Genomic DNA, 18,435 nt, shown 5'->3' on the forward strand with positions numbered 1-18,435 from the left:
CTCAGAAGTATAGAAAGCACAGTTCATCAGTTTTTGTTTTGCTTCACAGCACATTGGAGACAACATTTGACAGTACTGTAACAACCGAAGTGAATGGGCGAAGCATCCCAGGCTTGACAAGCCGATCCTCTCCAGTGACCTGGAGGCTTGGACAAGCTAGTCCTCGTCTCCAGGCAGGCGATGCGCCTTCCCTGGGTGGAGGGTATCCTCGCAGTGGTGCTAGTCGCTTTATCCATACTGACCCTTCTCGGTTTATGTATACCACGCCTCTTCGCCGTGCAGCTGTTTCTCGCCTTGGGAACATACCCCAGATAGACATGAGTGAAAAAGGAAGTAGTGATCTGGACATCTCCTCTGATGTTGATGTTGGAGGATACATGAGTGATGGGGACATTCTTGGGAAGAGCCTCCGTGCTGATGACATCAACAGCGGGTAAGTGTTTGCTTCCCCAGACCCTCACATAACACACAATGTTCTTCTTGTTTGATGTGACCACTATAAGCACCATATGATTCGAAATGTATTTTCTGGGTGGGTTGGCCCCCAAAATATATATTATAGTGATGCTCCCTAAGGTATGCACCATCTTTCTTTCGTCCTTTTAAAGTCATGGAGAAAGGAGAGGCAGAGAGAGAATGAAAAACCCTCAGTCATCTCGTGTTATTGATGTGTCTGAGGCTAAGTTAGGCCAGCCCCCTGGAAACAAAAATGCTTCAGGGAAATTTGTTTGCCACCAATCTTGGGGTATCTTATCTTGCCCCAGCTCCCAGCGTATGGCTTAAAAATCTGGGCCTAAAAGTTTAGCATCACCCTTGTGGTGGGCCATCCGGTCAATCTGCCCCTGTAGAAACAATTCTGGTCCACCATTCTTGACAGGTGTTTGGTTTTGTGAGTCAAAAAATGTGTAAGACTGAATTCGATCCTCTTCTTAACATTAATGGTAGATGTGTTCCTTATTTTAGTAGGGGCCAAAAAGCAGAAGGAATGTGTGTGCTATAATGATCTTAGCACACTGGAATGAATGATAATTAAATGAGAAAGAGATTACAAACAAAGTTTTCATTTTGCTGTGCACACCATTCCGTCTAGGTTTATTTTGTTCCAGTTGGTAGATGGCAGACATGTTTTAAATGGGGGCAAACAAAAACCTGTTTCTTACAGGCGTGAAATTTCAATACCTACCTGTCAGATTCATTCTATTGAGAAATAAGCTTTTCTGGAGTTTATTGGTTGTGCATTTTATATCTGACCACAGGAATAACCTCAAGAGATGGGAAGGTAACATTTATTAACTTTATATAGTAGGGACTGCTTTGGGGCACTTCTGAATTTCAGCACTGCTTGCAATTTGATGGGGGTTTAAGCACAAGTGTTTTTCCAACAATGGCCACATAGATATCTTTAAAATGCTGGTATAGATGAGTTATTCATCACACTGTTGGGTGTTCACTGATATAGATTTATTGTTTGTTGTTGTTTAGTCGTTTCTTCTCCCAGGCCTTTGGCTAATTAAAAAATCTATGGGTTTCTAAACTGTGTGTTGGAGGGAGGTATGGTTTTTTAATTATGCTATGTATTTTTGTGTGTTTATTTTGTAAGCTGCCCTGTGATCAGCTGTTGGCCATTAGGAGATTTAGGGCATTGTATCATCATCATACTGATGACACCCATCCCTTTTTTTCCTGTTATATCTGAGTCAGGGGATGCTTTTGTACTCGTGGCTAGCTGTAGTGGTGGGCTGGATAAGGGTCAAAAAACAGAGATTGAATCATGGTAAAATGGAGACTCCGTGGGTGAGTGGTTCCCATATTCAGGGAATTCTCCACTTCTGGGCAAGGTTGCAATCTCTCTGAAGGGACAAGTTTGGAGGTGCCCCTAGATTCATCCTTGCTATGAGAGACTCGGGGAAACTCTGTGCGAAGGTCTGCCCATGATCTTAGGTTGGTATGCCAGCTACACCCTTTCCTGGACAAGAATAGCTTGACCACTGCAGTTCATGTGTTGGTGTCCTCACAGCTGGACTACTGTGATGTGCTCTATATAGGACTTCCCTTGGGTCTGATCAGGAAGCTGCAGCTGATGTTGAATACCATGGTCAGGTTGTTGAGTGTCTGTCTGCCTTTCAAAGTATGAAAGACTGAAATCAGAATTAGAGAATTTCAGTCTCCATGTCTGAAACCAAGGCTGTGTTCCTAAGAGGAAGTGTGACCCATTCAAGGAAGTGGTGCTTATTTCCAAGTAAATCTGCTTGGGATAGAGCTGTATGTCTGATTGCTCACTGATTTGAGAGTTCCATGGAATTTGGTGCCACTGATTTCTGTGTAAGCATGCATAGAATTGAGCTCTGAAAGTTTCTTCAAGTGTCATACTCCAGAATTGTTTTTACATTTTCTGGTTGGTCCTGACTGATGGACCCTGGAAATCTGGTTCAAAAATGAGAAAAAAGCAGATTGCACTCACCTGAAATCCAGCCACTATCTAGTATAAGAAACTTTGTGCAGCTATGCAACTTTGTGCAGCTATGCAACTTTGAATGTGAAAGCATTCAAAGCAGTGTGAGACTTTCTATCTCAGCTAATTTTTCCTTGAATATTTTGCTTGTGACATATACCGATTAACAGTTTTTGTACTGCTTGACTAGATATGTATTAATTAGTTTATCACCTTAGAGAATAAATTAAGTTGTCTCCTTTGACATCCGTAATGAGAATGACTTGGTAAATAGTAGCAAGCAGCAGCGCTCTTGGCCAGAATATTTTTAAGTACCATTTCTGCGTTAGAATAAAGAGCAAAAAATGAATAATAAGCACTGAAAATTCATGCTTCATTCAGGCATGTCAAGTCTTATCTCTCTTTCCTCTTTCATTCCCACTTTAATTACTTTAAACACTTGGGGATGAGAATCCAGCAGTAATTAGGAATTAATGGAAGAGGGGCCTATTTCTTGTGAGGTTCAGCCTCTTCACTAATGCACTACCATGTAAGAATCAAAATGCATTGAAGTCTTGAGTCTTGAAGTCTTCTCCTCCATTTTCTTACCTTTATAGTTCTATAGGAATGAAGGCTGCAATTGAGTCCCATCCCCTCCCCTCCCTGGCAGAAGGCATCATACAATATACACCATCTTGTATCCAATGGAAAGCAACATTCATGTTTGTATTTCTGGGTGCAAGATCACATCCATAAGTGGTTCCAGTGCCTACAGATATGACTTCAGAGTTCTAATACCATAGGTTGGTGTGGAAACCGGCCCCCATTTCATTCACAAGACTTTCTGAAAATGACTAATAAAGAAATTGCCCCTAAGAAGCAATTCAGATAACAATACATACCAAAATAAGATGATATAACAATAATAGCAAGGTAAGCTTCCCATTATTATAACCATTCTGTTGGTTGCATCAGTTTCTCAAGCAGGTCATCTCTATCTGGTGTATGAGGCTGGCCTGTCTAGGTGAATGCAGTGCTTTCATGACTTCATTTTGTGATTGAGGCCAGATATGCATAGGATGTGGGTCGTAGATAAAGCCCCCTCCCCATGAAAGTGTTATGTGTGCACCATGTTGCATTTAAATACAGACAAAAATTTAGTAAGCAGCACACTCATCCATGCCGTTTGTCACTGGTGTGCCAGTATATACTGTAAATGCAGGTGGACCACTTACATGGGAAAGAGTTTAAACCCATAGAGAGCACCTTTCCATGGATTTTGGACAAGAGTCCTTGGCCTCCAGCAGGATAGCTCAGTTGGTAGAGTATGAGACTCTTAATCTCATGGTCGTGGGTTCGATGCCTGTGTTGGGCAAAATGATTCCTTTGTGGTCCCTTCCAGCTCTGATTCTATGACAACCTTGTCTGAACTTATAATGGATTGAACCTGAGATGGTGAACATATGGTCTTATCACTGAAGTCCTTCTCCTGCCTGTATCCTATAAAGAATGGGCCTTAATTAGTCCAGGAGGTGTGCGCCAGTATAGTTAGTGTGTCAGTCCTTCTTTTGGTTGTTGGCAGCTGTGTGTATATATCATAATAAAAGAAAGATTAAGGCACCATTTATGGTCCTCCACTTTCACTTTTCTGATATCTGTCTTTACTAGGACTAAGTGTATGAGTCCTGGGTATACTCAAGGGTATATTCCACCCCATCCCCCTTTCATCATTCATTTGCTTCACTGAGATTCTCACAGAGTTGGCCAACTCAGCTTTCACATAGGAATTGGTCATATTGAAGCATTTCTGTCGAATAACTGCATCCCCAGCAAAACTGTCTCAGATGGAAGGAGAGTTTTCAAGCCTGAGGCGGCAAATTTTGACAAGCGCATTTCACATGGAAGCATCTCCTGTCAAGTGCTTTTCTGTGTGAGAGGACTGTACCACCTGACAAGTGAACAGCCCAATCCATTCCTAGTTACCATGGTTCTGTATGGCTGCTTCATTTGTAGAGATCTGCAGTTCGATGTTTATTGATGCTTCTGGGTATGTTTACTGTAACACCAGTTTACCGTTCTCTATGTTACTCTATTCCTTATCTGCAAGGTAGGAACTGCTCCTCAGTCCTTCCTTCCTTCCTTGCTACAACAAAATTCAAGCAGTTGTTCTCCAGACGTAGGGGCAAACTAGGCATGACAGCTGTGGAAGGGGGCACTTCAAATGTGGACAACAATGATGGTGTAGGAGGTTTCACTATGTATGATACAGGTACCTGTATGGTTTTTGTCATGGAACAAATAGCAGCTGTGGAGGTGTGCATTTAATAAGAAAATCAATACATTAGGAGATGGTTAAGCACCCACTTAATTGCTGGGAAGCATAAATAAGTATTCTGGAAGGGAGAAGCTGCTAGGCCAGAATGGTTGTCCAACTACGCCAGTGTTATCTACTCTAACAAGCAGTGGCACTTGAGGGCATTGGACAGAAAAGAATCTTTCTGCCTGATCCTTTTGCCAGGATTTAGACCTTGGAGCTTTCTGTAAACAATGCATGTGCTGTACTACTGAGTTATAGCTCTTCCCCTTTGTGCTGACTGCTGTTATCACGAGATGTCCTGTACACAGAGCTACCACTTCACATTTTGTTTGGTTCTTAGTAAGGTTCACCTTGATGAAATTGGTAATACCCTGCTTTAGAGTTTAAATTCTGCAGATCAAAAACTTCAACTCTTTCTTTCACTCTGCCACAGTGCTGCATTGACAGTGCTATATATAAATAGGCAGCACCAGCTGGTGGCATTTTCTCATGATTAAAATTATGTATTTTTATTTTCAGTTACATGACAGATGGAGGACTCAACCTGTATACAAGAAGCTTGAACCGAATTCCAGACATAGCAGCCTCCCGAGATGTTATTCAAAGAGGGGTTCATGATGTGACGGTGGATGCAGACAGGTAATACCTCCCTTTATTGTCTAAAAAACACACACCCAAACAAACAACAAATTATTACAGAGACCTTTGAAAGGCTGTTGACATTCCGCAGTGCAAGGCGTAACATTTTTATATGGAAATCTGTGAATCCGTACCTAACAGGTTAGACAGACATAAGTAATGATAAAGAGAAATCAAGATAGAATTGCGAATCAGAAGCTGTGGACAGAATACAGTTATTCCTGAAATACCCTAGCCTATGTGGGAGAAAAGCAATGCTTAAACAAGATCCCTTGCACCAGCAGCCACAGGACAGGGGATCCCTATGGCTTGGTGCCTGAAACACAACAAAAATTGCCAAACAATCAAAACAGTTGGAAAAATTATGGTTCATCAACTGTAACTACTTGGTTTTTTTATCATGAAGTATAAATGCATGGGACTATAAATACATGGGACAGTAGGAAATGAAGATGGAGCACCTCCTTGCTAAAAATGTGCAACACCTGTTACTGACATTGTTTTTTCTTGTGTATCATATGATTGCCAGAGTTTAAAGTGGCATTTTTAGCAGGAAAGTGTTTAAAGTGGCTCTTGCATGTATTTTCACTTTCTGATTTATTTTTTATTCCACCATATGTGCATGACGTACAGCGAGTGCATGTGTGGTGCAGCCCACTGGCTGGTTTTTAAAATGGGAACTGTAGCCTCCAGATTAAAAAATGTTTACTGTTCCTGTTTTTAAGGCTTCCTAAAGTTCTTGCGCCATCTGCTACTGGATAGAGGATTTGGCAGTTGTCTTGGGCTCAGTTCAGGCTAATCTGCTGTGTTTTCTCAGCCAAACCACAGTCAACATAACAGTTTAACAATAAAATGTCCAGATTTCACTGATAGCTTAGTAACAAGCTTCTGAACTTTTAACTGATAGACTGGAGTGGCAGTATCATTTATCTTTTCCTGATCAATTTTATGTTTGTTTTGTGTATGTTTATGTATTTTGTAAAGGCAGCCAGAGACAGGTTATTATTCAGACCTCCTTTAAATCCTTTTGGGGTGGGGTAGGAGGGTGCATGAAAAGAGTGCTGCCCCCCCCCAGAACAGTCCCAGTGTTCTTGAGATGCTCTGTTTGTCTTCTGTTACCCTCCCAGACGCGGGTGGCACTGTAGTCTAAATCACAGAGCCTAGGGCTTGCCGATCAGAAGGTCGGCTGTTCAAATCCTCATGATGGGGTGAGCTCCAGTTGTTTGGTCCCAGCTCCTGCCCACCTAGCAATTTGAAAGCACGTCAAGTGCAAGTAGATAAATAGGTACCGCTCTGGCAGGAAGGTAAACAGTGTTTCCGTGTGCTGGCCACATGACCTGGAAGCTGTCTGCGGACAAAACGTCAGCTCTCTCGACCTATAGAGCGAGATGAGCGGCGCAACCCCAGAGTCATCTGTGACTGGACCTAACGGTCAGGGGTACCTTTACCTTTACTCTCCCAGTCATCACTGTCACAGAAAGAGGATACAGTGGTTTATGGTGCAGCAGCCAGAGTCTAACTCAGGGAGATTTAGTGGGAGTGCCTGATAGGGTTGTGAACCTGAAGGGCCTAGAGGGACATGGGATGGGAATGGAATGACACTTGGTTTCTATAAATTGGGAAAAAGTGGGGTCAGTTCATGGCCAAAACAATAGCTAGTGTGCTTTAATAACCCAGTTGGATAGCAATATCTGGAGGCCTTTGAATTGTTACTAAAAGTGATTATGATAAAAATAAAGTGTGAAGTAGAGATTAGATAGTTAAGCAGCCACAACATAATGAATGTAACTGAAAGCAGGGGCAGACTTTCCATTTAAAAATTTGGGCGGTGTGCTCCAAAGAAGCAAACTGACATCATTCTGTCTCTAACCTCAGTCCCTTGGAAGCTATTTAGAAATTAGAGGCAAGGTGTCGTTTTCTGGCCAGACTAGGTGCATTTCATTTGTGGCCATGGAGTAACAAAAAGATACTTGTTTTATTTCATTGAAAAACTGAGTGCTAGTTAATTGTTATTGTTTTACACACTGGTATTTAAAAACACAATGTTGCTAAATCGCATTTGATATCCATTAAGGTATTTTATTTTTACGTGTTAGGGTGACAGTTGGTAAAGATAAAGGTTTGTTAAGCAGAGAGTGCTTACAGGTATGCCACTGGTGCACCTTCCTTAAATTGTAATCTTTGCAGACTCTCTGCTACAAAAATTGTTAATGGAACTGACACTCTGCTTGTTTCCTTGATTTCTGCTTCACTCCCACATATGCCTTTAAATGGTTATAAATTATTTGCTTGGAGGCTAGATTTTAATTTCGATTATCCTAGTTGAGGGGAAGATTTAGAAGAGTTAGAAATTTTTTTTGCGTCCCATTATTGCAGGAGAAATTGTCGATCTGTGTGGTACAGCAGGGAGTCTCAGATGCTCAGTGCCTTGAGTGCACCTGCAGTGCAAGCATTTTTTCCTGCAACTGATTACTCTGGGAAGAAAACAGATCCATAGTCTGTCTCTAATTAAACCTTTAATACCGCAGCAAGATTTTGACCATTCACTAAGTTACTCTGGGTTTAATTGTGTGAATAATTTGTGTGAATGTGCTCGTCGTGACTGTATATATATTTGATTTTGGGAGTCAGGAAATATGCCATACTCCTTAGGTCAGCTTTCCCCAAAACTGGTGCCCTCTGGATGCTTTGGGCAGAATAGACTGTGGTAAGAGATGATGGGAGCTTTACTTATCTGTCAAAGTTAGCCTGCAGGGTAGAGGTGGAGATGTCTCCCTCCAGCCTATGTTGGTGCTAAGCCCAAATACTCAGGTAGGCACAGCTGAGTCAGATTGAGTCTGCCCAGTGTTGCCCACCCAGGTTTCAGTAATACATTAAAGGTCTGCTGCCTCACCCAGGATCCAGTTGTGAATGAGCACAGGTCTCTTGTGAACCAATCTGCAATTTAAAGGCCTACTTCCAGGCAGGAGGGCATGACGACACTAACCAGGGTCTTGCTAATTCTAATACAGTGGTACCTCGGTTTCGGAACTTAATCCGTTCCGGAAGTCCATTCTTAAACCAAAGCCATTCTTAAACCAAGGGGCTTTCCCTAATGAGGCCTCCCACCACCACTGCCCTTCCACCATTCGGCTTCCGTTTGTAAACTGAGGTAAAGTTCACTAACCGGGACACTACTTCCGGTTTTGCGGAGTTCATATACTGAATATTTCGTAAACAGGGCTGTTCTTAAACTGAGGTACCACTGTACTCTACAATTCTATGATTCTCCAGAGGCTGAGGTATAAGGGGTTGTGCCAAAGGCTTAATATAAAGGTGGATTTTGAGGATTTGAAGTAAGAAGTAAGACAAGTAGCATCGCACAGAAGTTCTGGAAGGCAGTTTTAGGCATGAGGTCTAAAAAGAGCAAAATAGTGGAAACAAAATACTTTTTGGTGACTGAAGATGGTCATGGGCAGGTGTGTACTGTGATATAAGAGCAGAGGCAGGAGAAAAGCCATGGAGGGCTTTGAATGCAAGAAGGAAGACAGATTACCACTAGTCAATCTGACAACTAATTTTGAGTTCAGACATGGATGCGGGAGTATGATGAGTGGTGGTGATGATTAATATGAAGATGATATTTGAAAACTCAAAAACAACCCCAGAATGGGGACTAGGGCAAGAATGCACAAACATGGAAGGAATGAGCAAACAAGAAAAGAACTTTCAGTCCCAGAAGCTTGGTATAATCGTAGATCAACTTGTCAGACCATGATGATCTAGTCAAAGAAGAAAAACCACAGGTCACAGCAGAGAACATAACTTGCTGTTTATGGCTGCAAAGAGAACGCTGTTGTATGTTAACCTCTTTCTTTGAAGAGCTTTCTTTCATTCTTATCTAACACTTTCTGTTCTGTAAATCTAAATTATGTCACATCTAAGCTCCTTTTGATCTGTGGAGCAGAAGACGAGCCTCCCTCTTCAATAGGTTCTCATAACAGAGGTTTTTTCAGTCTTACCACCCTCGCTTTCAGTCCCCTGAGCCAAGTTTCTTTTAATAACAAATGTTTGCTACAATAAAGCTTGCAGTTTGTTCCCTTTTGATGTTTCAGCCTTAATCACAACTGTATCTAATTGTTAAAACATGCAACTTCCCATATCCCCTGCTTGCTGTACATAAATAAACAATCTTGTCACAATAATGTAAGCAGGCTCAGATGCATAAAATTAACAATAAATTTTACAAAAGCTTCTTTGTACTAGTAGGTAAATATTCTTGGCATTTAATGCTACTGAATTGATAAGTTTATCTCTAGGATAAAGCTCTTTGAAAAAGAAATCATTAAATAACTTCGGGTGATTGAAACTTGCACAGAAGAGCAAACATGACTCATATTGGTTCTAATGGTAGTATTATGGAGAGCAACTGGCTTTAATTGGGGCACACTGTGACATAGATTGGATAAATGCAATGGCTAAATGGCCACTTTAGATTATGTGATTCTGTTTAACATTATGCAGGTATTGTGACCTAAGCATTATGCAGGTATTGTGACCTAAGCAGTTAAATATTTTTAGTCACTTTGGAACAATTATACCTGGGAACATTTTTCAAGCTGAAACCATAATATAAAATGGTTGGCTACACTAGATACTGCTGAGTGGGTAAATTCATTAAAGCAAAAATTGCTTTATTGGATTTTAAAGGAACGTGTAGCTTTGAAAATAATTGCACTGCCTTGGGATGAATAATAATTGATGGAGCAGGTATTTGCCATTCCTCGTGGTGTTTTATCCAGAAATATGCCTTAAAAGTCTTAGAACTTTTTGCTAAACATAGTCCTCAATTTTAAAGAGGCATACCTTATTTGCTTGCGCATGAGATAAACTGTTGGCCCAGTGGCAAATTGTCCAGGAGGGGTGATAATGAAAAAATTGCAAAGATGAAAGACAGCAGAGACATTTTGTGGATTATTTATTAATGGTTTCTTTAAATATCCTAGGAATAGATATTTTGTACCAGTCTGAATAAAGAGTATTTAAACACAGCACTGTCCGTGGAAGGCTTTTGCAACCTTTGTATGTTAGGCAGGAGAGCAACTAGCTGGCTTGATGATAAAACCTAATTTAGTGCATTCAGAGCTTATGAATCTAGACTTAACAATACTTGCTGATTAGTTAAATAGATGACAGCAGCTCTGGTTTTTCACTTAGTGCAAACATTACTGAGAGATGCAGTAGAGGTTTGTTCTCAGAGAGCTCTTTTATATCACATGCTGGTAAAGCGTCCAGGAGAAGCTTTGGCCAGTCTAACCCTGCCACACACAGTTGGGAGGTACTGCAAGCAGACTTGGAATACCTGTACCAAGCCTTCTAGTGCCCTGTAGATCCTCCATGTTAATTCTGTAGGAAATTTATGCCCAAGTCAGACTGGGTGTGTAATAGTTTTTCAGGAATCTACATACTCACACTGACACTTGCAGGGCTGTTCATATGGCTGCTATAAAATATTTTGGAGCATATATGTATGTGTAACAGCTTAGGACCATGCTACTTAAATATATTCTCATCCCGTATGTACCCAAGTGATTACTGTGTTCTGGGGGACCCTGCAGATACCATCCTATCAGGAAGTCCATTCCTCATGATGTCATAATTGGGTCTAACCAGCAGAACACCCTCCATTATATCAGAAAGATACCTTCTCTGTTGTCTTTTTGGCATCTGCGCTTTCAACAAGAAACCAAGCCTTACAAGGTATTGTTGAGGTAATTGGGCATGTTTAGCCTGGTGAAGAGAAAATTGAGAGGTGATGTGATAGCCAGATTATCTGAAGGGCTGTCACACAGAGCAGGCTTGTTTTTCTGCTGTTCCAGAGGGTAGGACACAGATCAATGGATTCAAATGACAAGAAAGGAGATTCTGACTAAACATTAGAAAGACTTTCTGCTGGTAAAAGCTGTTTGGCAGTAGAAAGGACTACCACAGAGGGTGGTGGACTCTTTCATTGGAGGTCTTTAAACAGAGATTGGAGGGCCTTCTGTCAGAGATTTTTGCTGTGATTCCTGCTTTTCAGGGAGCTAGGTGGCCTTTAGCATCTCTTCCAGCTCTAGAATTCTATGATCCTACAGATCCTTCTAAATGGAGTTCTTCATTCCAGTTTGTACTGGTATTGGATTAGAAGTGACAATATTTGTGTGTGTGTGTGTTTATATGTAAAACAGTTTTATTATATTGTGAATGACTTTGGGATGCCTCATGGAAATCAATTTGCAAATAAAATAACTAAACAAATAAATAATTTGGACCATATAAACTAACAGCCAAGATAATTGGAAGAAGACTTTACTTACTGTAAGAGAAATACACCACTGATACCTTCAAGCAGATTTTAGGAAAATTAAAAATAATGATACAAATAGCCAGCTGTTGGTTTTTAAACAGTACGTGTCTCATCTGCTATGAAATCTCAACATCTATTTGTAGTTACAGCAGTCACAGCATGAAATGATGTACTGCTATCAAGCATAGTATCAGAGCAATGAATTGCCTTCAGCAATGTTTTGAAAAGGCTTTCTTTTAGGGAAAATATAGTATGCCTGGGAGGAAACTACTTAAAGGGAATTCAAAGCTTCTTAGTGGCTGAGAATGTTTCTTCCTCTTTTTCTTCTATTAAAGGTTAGGTTTCTTGCATTACATGAATGTTGTACGTGATCTGACTCTTTATATGTTGTACATGATCTGACTCTTCTGATGGCAAAAGTGTCTTTGAATTGATGATAGATTCTAAGTGGCTTCCTACCACTTTGAATGAAAATAGCTATTTCCTTCTTGTTTGGAAGGCCTCCTTTGTTTTTAGGCAAAGAAACACTTTTAAAGTTAATGATAAATCAATGCTGTCAGGAAAACGATTTGGTGAAGGAAACAGGAATTAATGTGATACTGTAACTGGACTTGTAAAATGTACACTTAAAAATGCAAGAGCACACTGAAGTTTCTAATGAAATCGTCATTCAACCTCTCTGGTAAACAACAGTCCCATGTGTCTTTGGGGACCAACGTCATTGTGCCTAGTGCACTCCAGTTTTTTTGTGGGGGAGAGGGGAGGGTTAAGCTTATTATTGTCTTAGTTGGCCAGTTGCCTTGGTGTAGATAAACAGGGAAAGTGTAACTGCTGTGATTATCCTGGATCTTCCAATGGTTTAGTAGTTCAACAGTATATGAACCATGGTATCCTTCTGGGATTACTAAGTACTGTTTTGCTGTGATTCTGGTCCTTCCTGCATGGGTAAAGTCCCAGAAGGCGTTGCTAGGGCCTGCTGCTCCACACTGTGGATTTTGGTATATGGGATGATGCCACAGGGTTCCAGTCTCCTTACTACCTACCTGAAACCTCTTGAATCATAGGCTGATGGGAAAAATTTCAGACAACTTATGTTTACACATGTAACTGGGATATGAAAGATCCCATGAGGACTTGAGAGCATGTATGCAATGTTTCTGTATAAGTCAGGGATGGAATACATACTGGGAAACAAGTTGCCAGCAGTGACCAGTATAAATTCTGTATAGCTGGATATCACCTTGGCAGTTTCTTTTGCCATTAAAAAGTGTCCATATTGTGTTCTAATACTTTATTGTATTATTATAATATTTTAATCCTGCCCTTCCTTCAAAGAGCTCAGAGTGCCATCCATGCCTCTCTTCCCACCTCCATTTTATTCAGCTCTGTGACGTAGGCCAAATTGAGAGATTGTTATTGGCCCAAGGTCACCCAGTTAGCTTCATGGCTGAGTGGGGATTTGAACCTAATTCCCTCCAGTTATAGTACCACCAATACTCTAGCCACTTTGCTACACTGGATCTCTACTTTTTTAAAAGTGCATTTATTCATTTATTGGCTAACACTTTCTAGCACTGCTTTTTCTTTGGCATATTTACCGAATCTCTTTGTTATTCTCTCATGGATAGTGTTAGTTGATTATTTTTGAAGTGTCCTTATCTTCTGCTTGCATGAGTTGATTGACTGTGTATTATTAATTGGCTGCCACTATCCCATGCTCCATTGAGAATACTAAAGTTCTAATCTCTGATCTTTAAACAGTTTCTTATAATGTCATTTTGAAGCTCTCTTGCTTCCTGCATTTTTAAAACGGAAACAAATATCTTCTCGAAATAAGGCACAGTGTCTGGTTCCTCATCTTTGTCGTACACAAGGCAAAACTGAGCATTTTCATATTGTTCAGCCTCTCATCAAGTTTGAGCTGGTTTTGCCTGAGACTGAGTGCCTATTAAGAAATCATGAATAATAAGGAAATAGAGGGTAAGCGGTAAAAAGATTATCGTGTGGACAAAGTATCTGTACATGGAGAGGGCTCAGTAGAACCCACTTTTTTATCTTTCTCTTTGGTATCACCCACTCTATTTAAAAGAGAGCAGTTTCATTTTCCAGAGGGCTGGCAGTGCAGCAAGGATTTTAAATAACAGGATTTGTATGCCCGCATGTGCTGCCAGCCATCTGTAAAATACAGCTTTTAAAATGTGTGTTTTTATTTCGCAAAAGGGGCCACTGAGAAAGTGTGGCCATTTTATGACCAGCCACGCCTGGCCACTACTGTGGCATTTGGCATGTGGGAAGCAACAACTCAAGTTCTGTAGCCCATCAGCTGTGCATGAAACATTTTGCAGCATCTGTATGAAATATTTACATAAGCTCCACAATGTCAGTATGCATCCTGATCTAAGCAAAATGTTAAGCAGAAATGACCTTAACAAATGGAGCAACAATGTAACTGCGTTTTATAGCATATCAACAAGGAACCATGGCAAGCCTGTCTTGAAAGCTGGTGCATGGACAATACCACTACACACTCAGAAAATGAAGTGGGAAAAGTGTACCATAGTGAATTAAGCAGTATAAAAATGTTAATATTAGGATAATACTGCTATATTAATGCTTGCTGTATGATTAATTAAGTAAATCCGCTCTTGACGGTTTTGTTCAGAGTTCCTATTGTTATAACAAACATGGAGTGTTTGCTTGGCAAGAGGATCTCATATATCTTAAGTAGCTAGAGTATTATACTTTAATTATATAATGATCATACCACTGTGATTTTTCTGCTACCATTTAATTAAAGGAGCAGTTATTCCATGACGAATGAGTACTCTGGCATTAGTTTGATCTTATTTGTTCGATTTTGTTTTATCATTTTTGTTTAATTTACATTTCCTCTGGCCTATGAAACAATAGATGTTTTAACGTATCAGAAATTAAAAACACCTATGTGCCAGACAGTACATGACTTTTAGCAGAAACTCATGGTTTGAGACTGAGACCTAGCTTAGTGAACTACCTGGAAACACCACTGGTGAAGGGTCATAAAGCCCTCACAAAGATGGAATAAGCATTGGTCTCTTTGATTGGCAGACAATATGAAGCCCCCGGTTTGGTCAAACCTGGCTGACAGCCACCTGACCTAGATTTTAGTATCATCGCTCACAATTCCAGCTTTATCAGCTCTGCTAAATTATTTATTATTTCTGGTTTTGATGGCCAGATGTGTACATAGACTCCCTTGTGCCCTTGGCAAGGAGATGTATCAGCACCCTGCCATCTCCAGGGGGGAAAAAACCATGACAGAATTAATTTACCAAATGACTCTTAAACTAGGTGTCTAACAGCAAGTAAATCACACCCAATTCAGTGGTGCTTACTCTCAGGAAAGTGGGTACACAGGACTGCAGCCTAAATCTGGCAAGCCAGAGGCAAGAACTTCTGACAATACCTCGCTTGCCCTTTCATTACTTCTGAGAATGAAAGGCACTGGTTTTGGAGGTTGCACCTCAGTGCACACTTTATTCAAAAGTAAGCCCTGTTTTAGTCAATGGCCCTTGCTGTCTGGTAAACATGCAGCGATGCACAAGCTGGAAATTGGTCAAGGTGGGAAAGAAGCCAGGGAAAAACTGTCCATAAAGAATACAGCTCACACCTATTTTGTATTTGGGAATGTGTTTCCACAAAGCTCCAAGCCCTACTGCGGCATCCATTTAATGGTTCCAACAACTGCAGCTCAAGAGGAAATCGCCCTAAAAGTATATTCTCACTTGTCGGCATAAAGTTGTGATATATTGTGATAATGAAGAACTCTGAAATGCAAAAGCAGCATTCTGAATTAAAACAAATTGCTTCTTGTTTAATCTAGATCTCTGCATCATGGTTTGACTTTGCAAATGCTAATGTCAGCTTTGTTGGTTTTCTCTTAACATTTCCAGCAACTTGATTTCCACAGCTTGCACAGGCAGTTTGGAAATTAAAAAGACCATGTCCAAGATAGCTATCACAGAATGCAGTCAAAGCATGCATGAGTCACAAACAAAGCAAAATAACGTCGGCGGATTAAGTGCAAAAAATATGAACAGACTGAGGAAGACATTCCTCAGAAATGAAATGTGAATATAAAAGTAGATCCCTGCATAATTGGAAGTAGTGGTAAGATTCAAAATACTGTATTCAGTATAAATATTTAGCATAAATTATACTAAATGCATTATATCTACACTGATTTCAGATTGTTTTAAGAAAATATTAGATTTAGGTCTACTGTCCTCTCCTCACTTAAACCCATGCTAGCAAGACAGAGGGGAAATGGCTGTTGGATTTCCTTGCAGATATTCATGAAGCACCTACACTTGTTTTTCAGGTAGGATAAGGGGGAATAGATGTGAAAGGGGGAAAGAACTTAAGTTGGATTCTCCAAATATGAAAGCACAGGTGTTGTGAATCAATATGCTGTTTGTCGGAAGCTTCTCTAATAATTTAACACAAAAGGGGAGTCAACAGCTGGAAGCAACTGCAGTGACGAGGAGCATAGCTGCTCTGGAAACAGGCAGTGTCAAAACACACCTCTGCTACAGCAATGCTGTCACCTCATGTTCACCCAGAAATCTCAGCACAGGCTTTTTCTAATAGCGCTGAAGGAAAATTTTCAGCGGCAAACATGTCATCTGTGACATAAATTTGACAGAGGTCACTGAGGAATTCTTTTTATATCAGTGGGAAGCATTGCTTGAAAGCAGACAGAGCTTCCCATGGCTATGCATTTGCATTTTGTTTACAGTTGTGTGCATGCATATATAGCGTCTTATCTCTAACTCTAAATATCCAATAAAATTATATTGTTCTTTCCATAAGTGTTCAGATACGGTTTCCTGAAAAATACTGCAGAGGGTCTAACCTCCCCACCCCCCCAAAAAAATTACACTTATTTGCATAACTGAAAAATAACTGGGGCAACATGGAATGGAAATGATAGCATTTCAAAATAAGTACTAAAACGTCATTTTTTCCACAATCTAAAAGAAAGCTGGGCAATAAGAAAATAAGTGCTGAATCATTATTAATGGTGTTTTTGCTCCCAGCACGCTATTAATGTATCACTATTATAATTGGAATAGTCTCACATCCTAATGTCAAAAAATCCAATAACATTTTAAAATTGAAAAATGAAAGCATTTGATAAGAACATAGTGTTTAGATTCATTTTCTCCATTTGCAGTATGGTTTTTCAACTTACACTACCACATGCAAGTCACTAATTCTAATGCAGCCAATGTTAGGTTATTCATTGAGATGACAACAGTGCTAATGAAATACATTTTGCATTAATGGCTCAATTATAACACCAAAGATCACTTTGTTCCTGTTAAAACCACTGGTCCCCTCCCCACTGCAAATAGAGGCAAATAGTGAATTAGGTCTATACAATGGTTTAAAATAAGAAAAAGCAGGCTATTCAACAATTTGGGAAATTACAGCTGTATTATATGATTTGGCCTCATGTGAATGTTAAGCTTTATGCTGCATTTATATGTGGCTATATATTAGATTTATCTTCTCTCCTGGTTTTATCCTACATATAGGATGCAATTACCACCTAATGAATCCTTATTACATATAGCAGTGGATGGACGTCCGATTCATTAGTCTTCTGTAAACTGACTATGCTCCCTCTTTCCTGTCATTTTACTCTTCACAGAAAAATTCTGTAATAAGTTGACACATGTACAGTTTGCTTTTGCTGCAGCTTTTCATTTCATGCATTAATTTACAATAACTTTTGCCATCCATATCATGTGCATGGGCGTTTAACCATGGTGCAAGTTTCTGAAACAGGCAAAAAAAAAAAAAATCTGTTCCTTTTGTCAGTGCAAGGAACCCAATTTTTCATTGGAGCTCCAGTTCATTTAAATTTATATTGCAATGAACAGCTGACAGCTCTTTGGACTATAACAGAGGCCTTAAAAGAACAAACCAGAGAGGGGAGGAAAAGATAGAGATGGATGGATCTGTCAATTTCAGTTTCTCTCTCGCCCCCTCACCTCCCAGTTTTAAGTTCAGTTCTCCGTTCATTTTGCATCAGTTTCCACATCAGTACAGGTGCCGTACAAAGGCATGACTTCTTACAAGCAGAGAGTAGACACTGCATGACATTTCACAGACAGAATTTGCATATACGGGTAAGGTGACCCCTTAAGTAAACTGGTCTCAAGCCTTTAGAGATGATTTGGGCAGACACAAAGATAAAATACATAATAGTGTGGTACTTACCATACTTTTCTGTGTATAAGACTATCCCTTTTTCTTTAAAAATCATGCTAAAAAGTTGTTGTCATCTTATACATGGGTAGTGCATAGCGTGGACGTTTGATTGGTTGCTGCCATGGCTTTCAGCGGCTATTGTGCATGTTATTGGTGGCTGCGTCAATGGGTGGTGTTGATTGGCTGAGCTGGGCAGGCGATTGGCGATGGGACAGATGGGAGGCGGATTTTGTAATGTGTGTGGGTGAGTGATTTTTAGCAATCCCCCCTTTAAAAAGCTCAATACCCCTGGGTAATCTCCCCCAAAAAAGCTCAACTACTCTGTGCTATCTCCCTCCATTTTCTTAAATTTGAGTCCCCAAAAATAGGGGGTGTCTTATAGACGGGAAAGTATGGTAGTTATCATTCAACTTAGCAGCAAAGTAGAATTGCTTACTTCTGTGCCTTTTATACCTCGAAGATGAG

General features: G+C 40.2%; 1 protein-coding gene across 9 annotated transcripts in view; it reads left to right on the forward strand.

Moving 5' to 3' along the window:
- Window positions 1–18,435, forward strand: part of NAV3 (neuron navigator 3) — a 448,840-nt gene that overhangs the window by 344,476 nt on the left and 85,929 nt on the right. For all 9 annotated transcript variants that reach the window (XM_083573284.1, XM_083573283.1, XM_083573285.1 and 6 more), the window contains 2 exons: window positions 50–433; window positions 5,268–5,387. In XM_083573284.1, coding sequence (XP_083429410.1) covers window positions 50–433; window positions 5,268–5,387 — 504 coding nt within the window. The remainder of the gene's footprint in view (window positions 1–49; window positions 434–5,267; window positions 5,388–18,435) is intronic.

Source organism: Podarcis filfolensis, assembly GCF_964270895.1.
Source record: "Podarcis filfolensis genome assembly, chromosome: 10".
Classification (NCBI taxonomy): Eukaryota; Metazoa; Chordata; class Lepidosauria; order Squamata; family Lacertidae; genus Podarcis; species Podarcis filfolensis.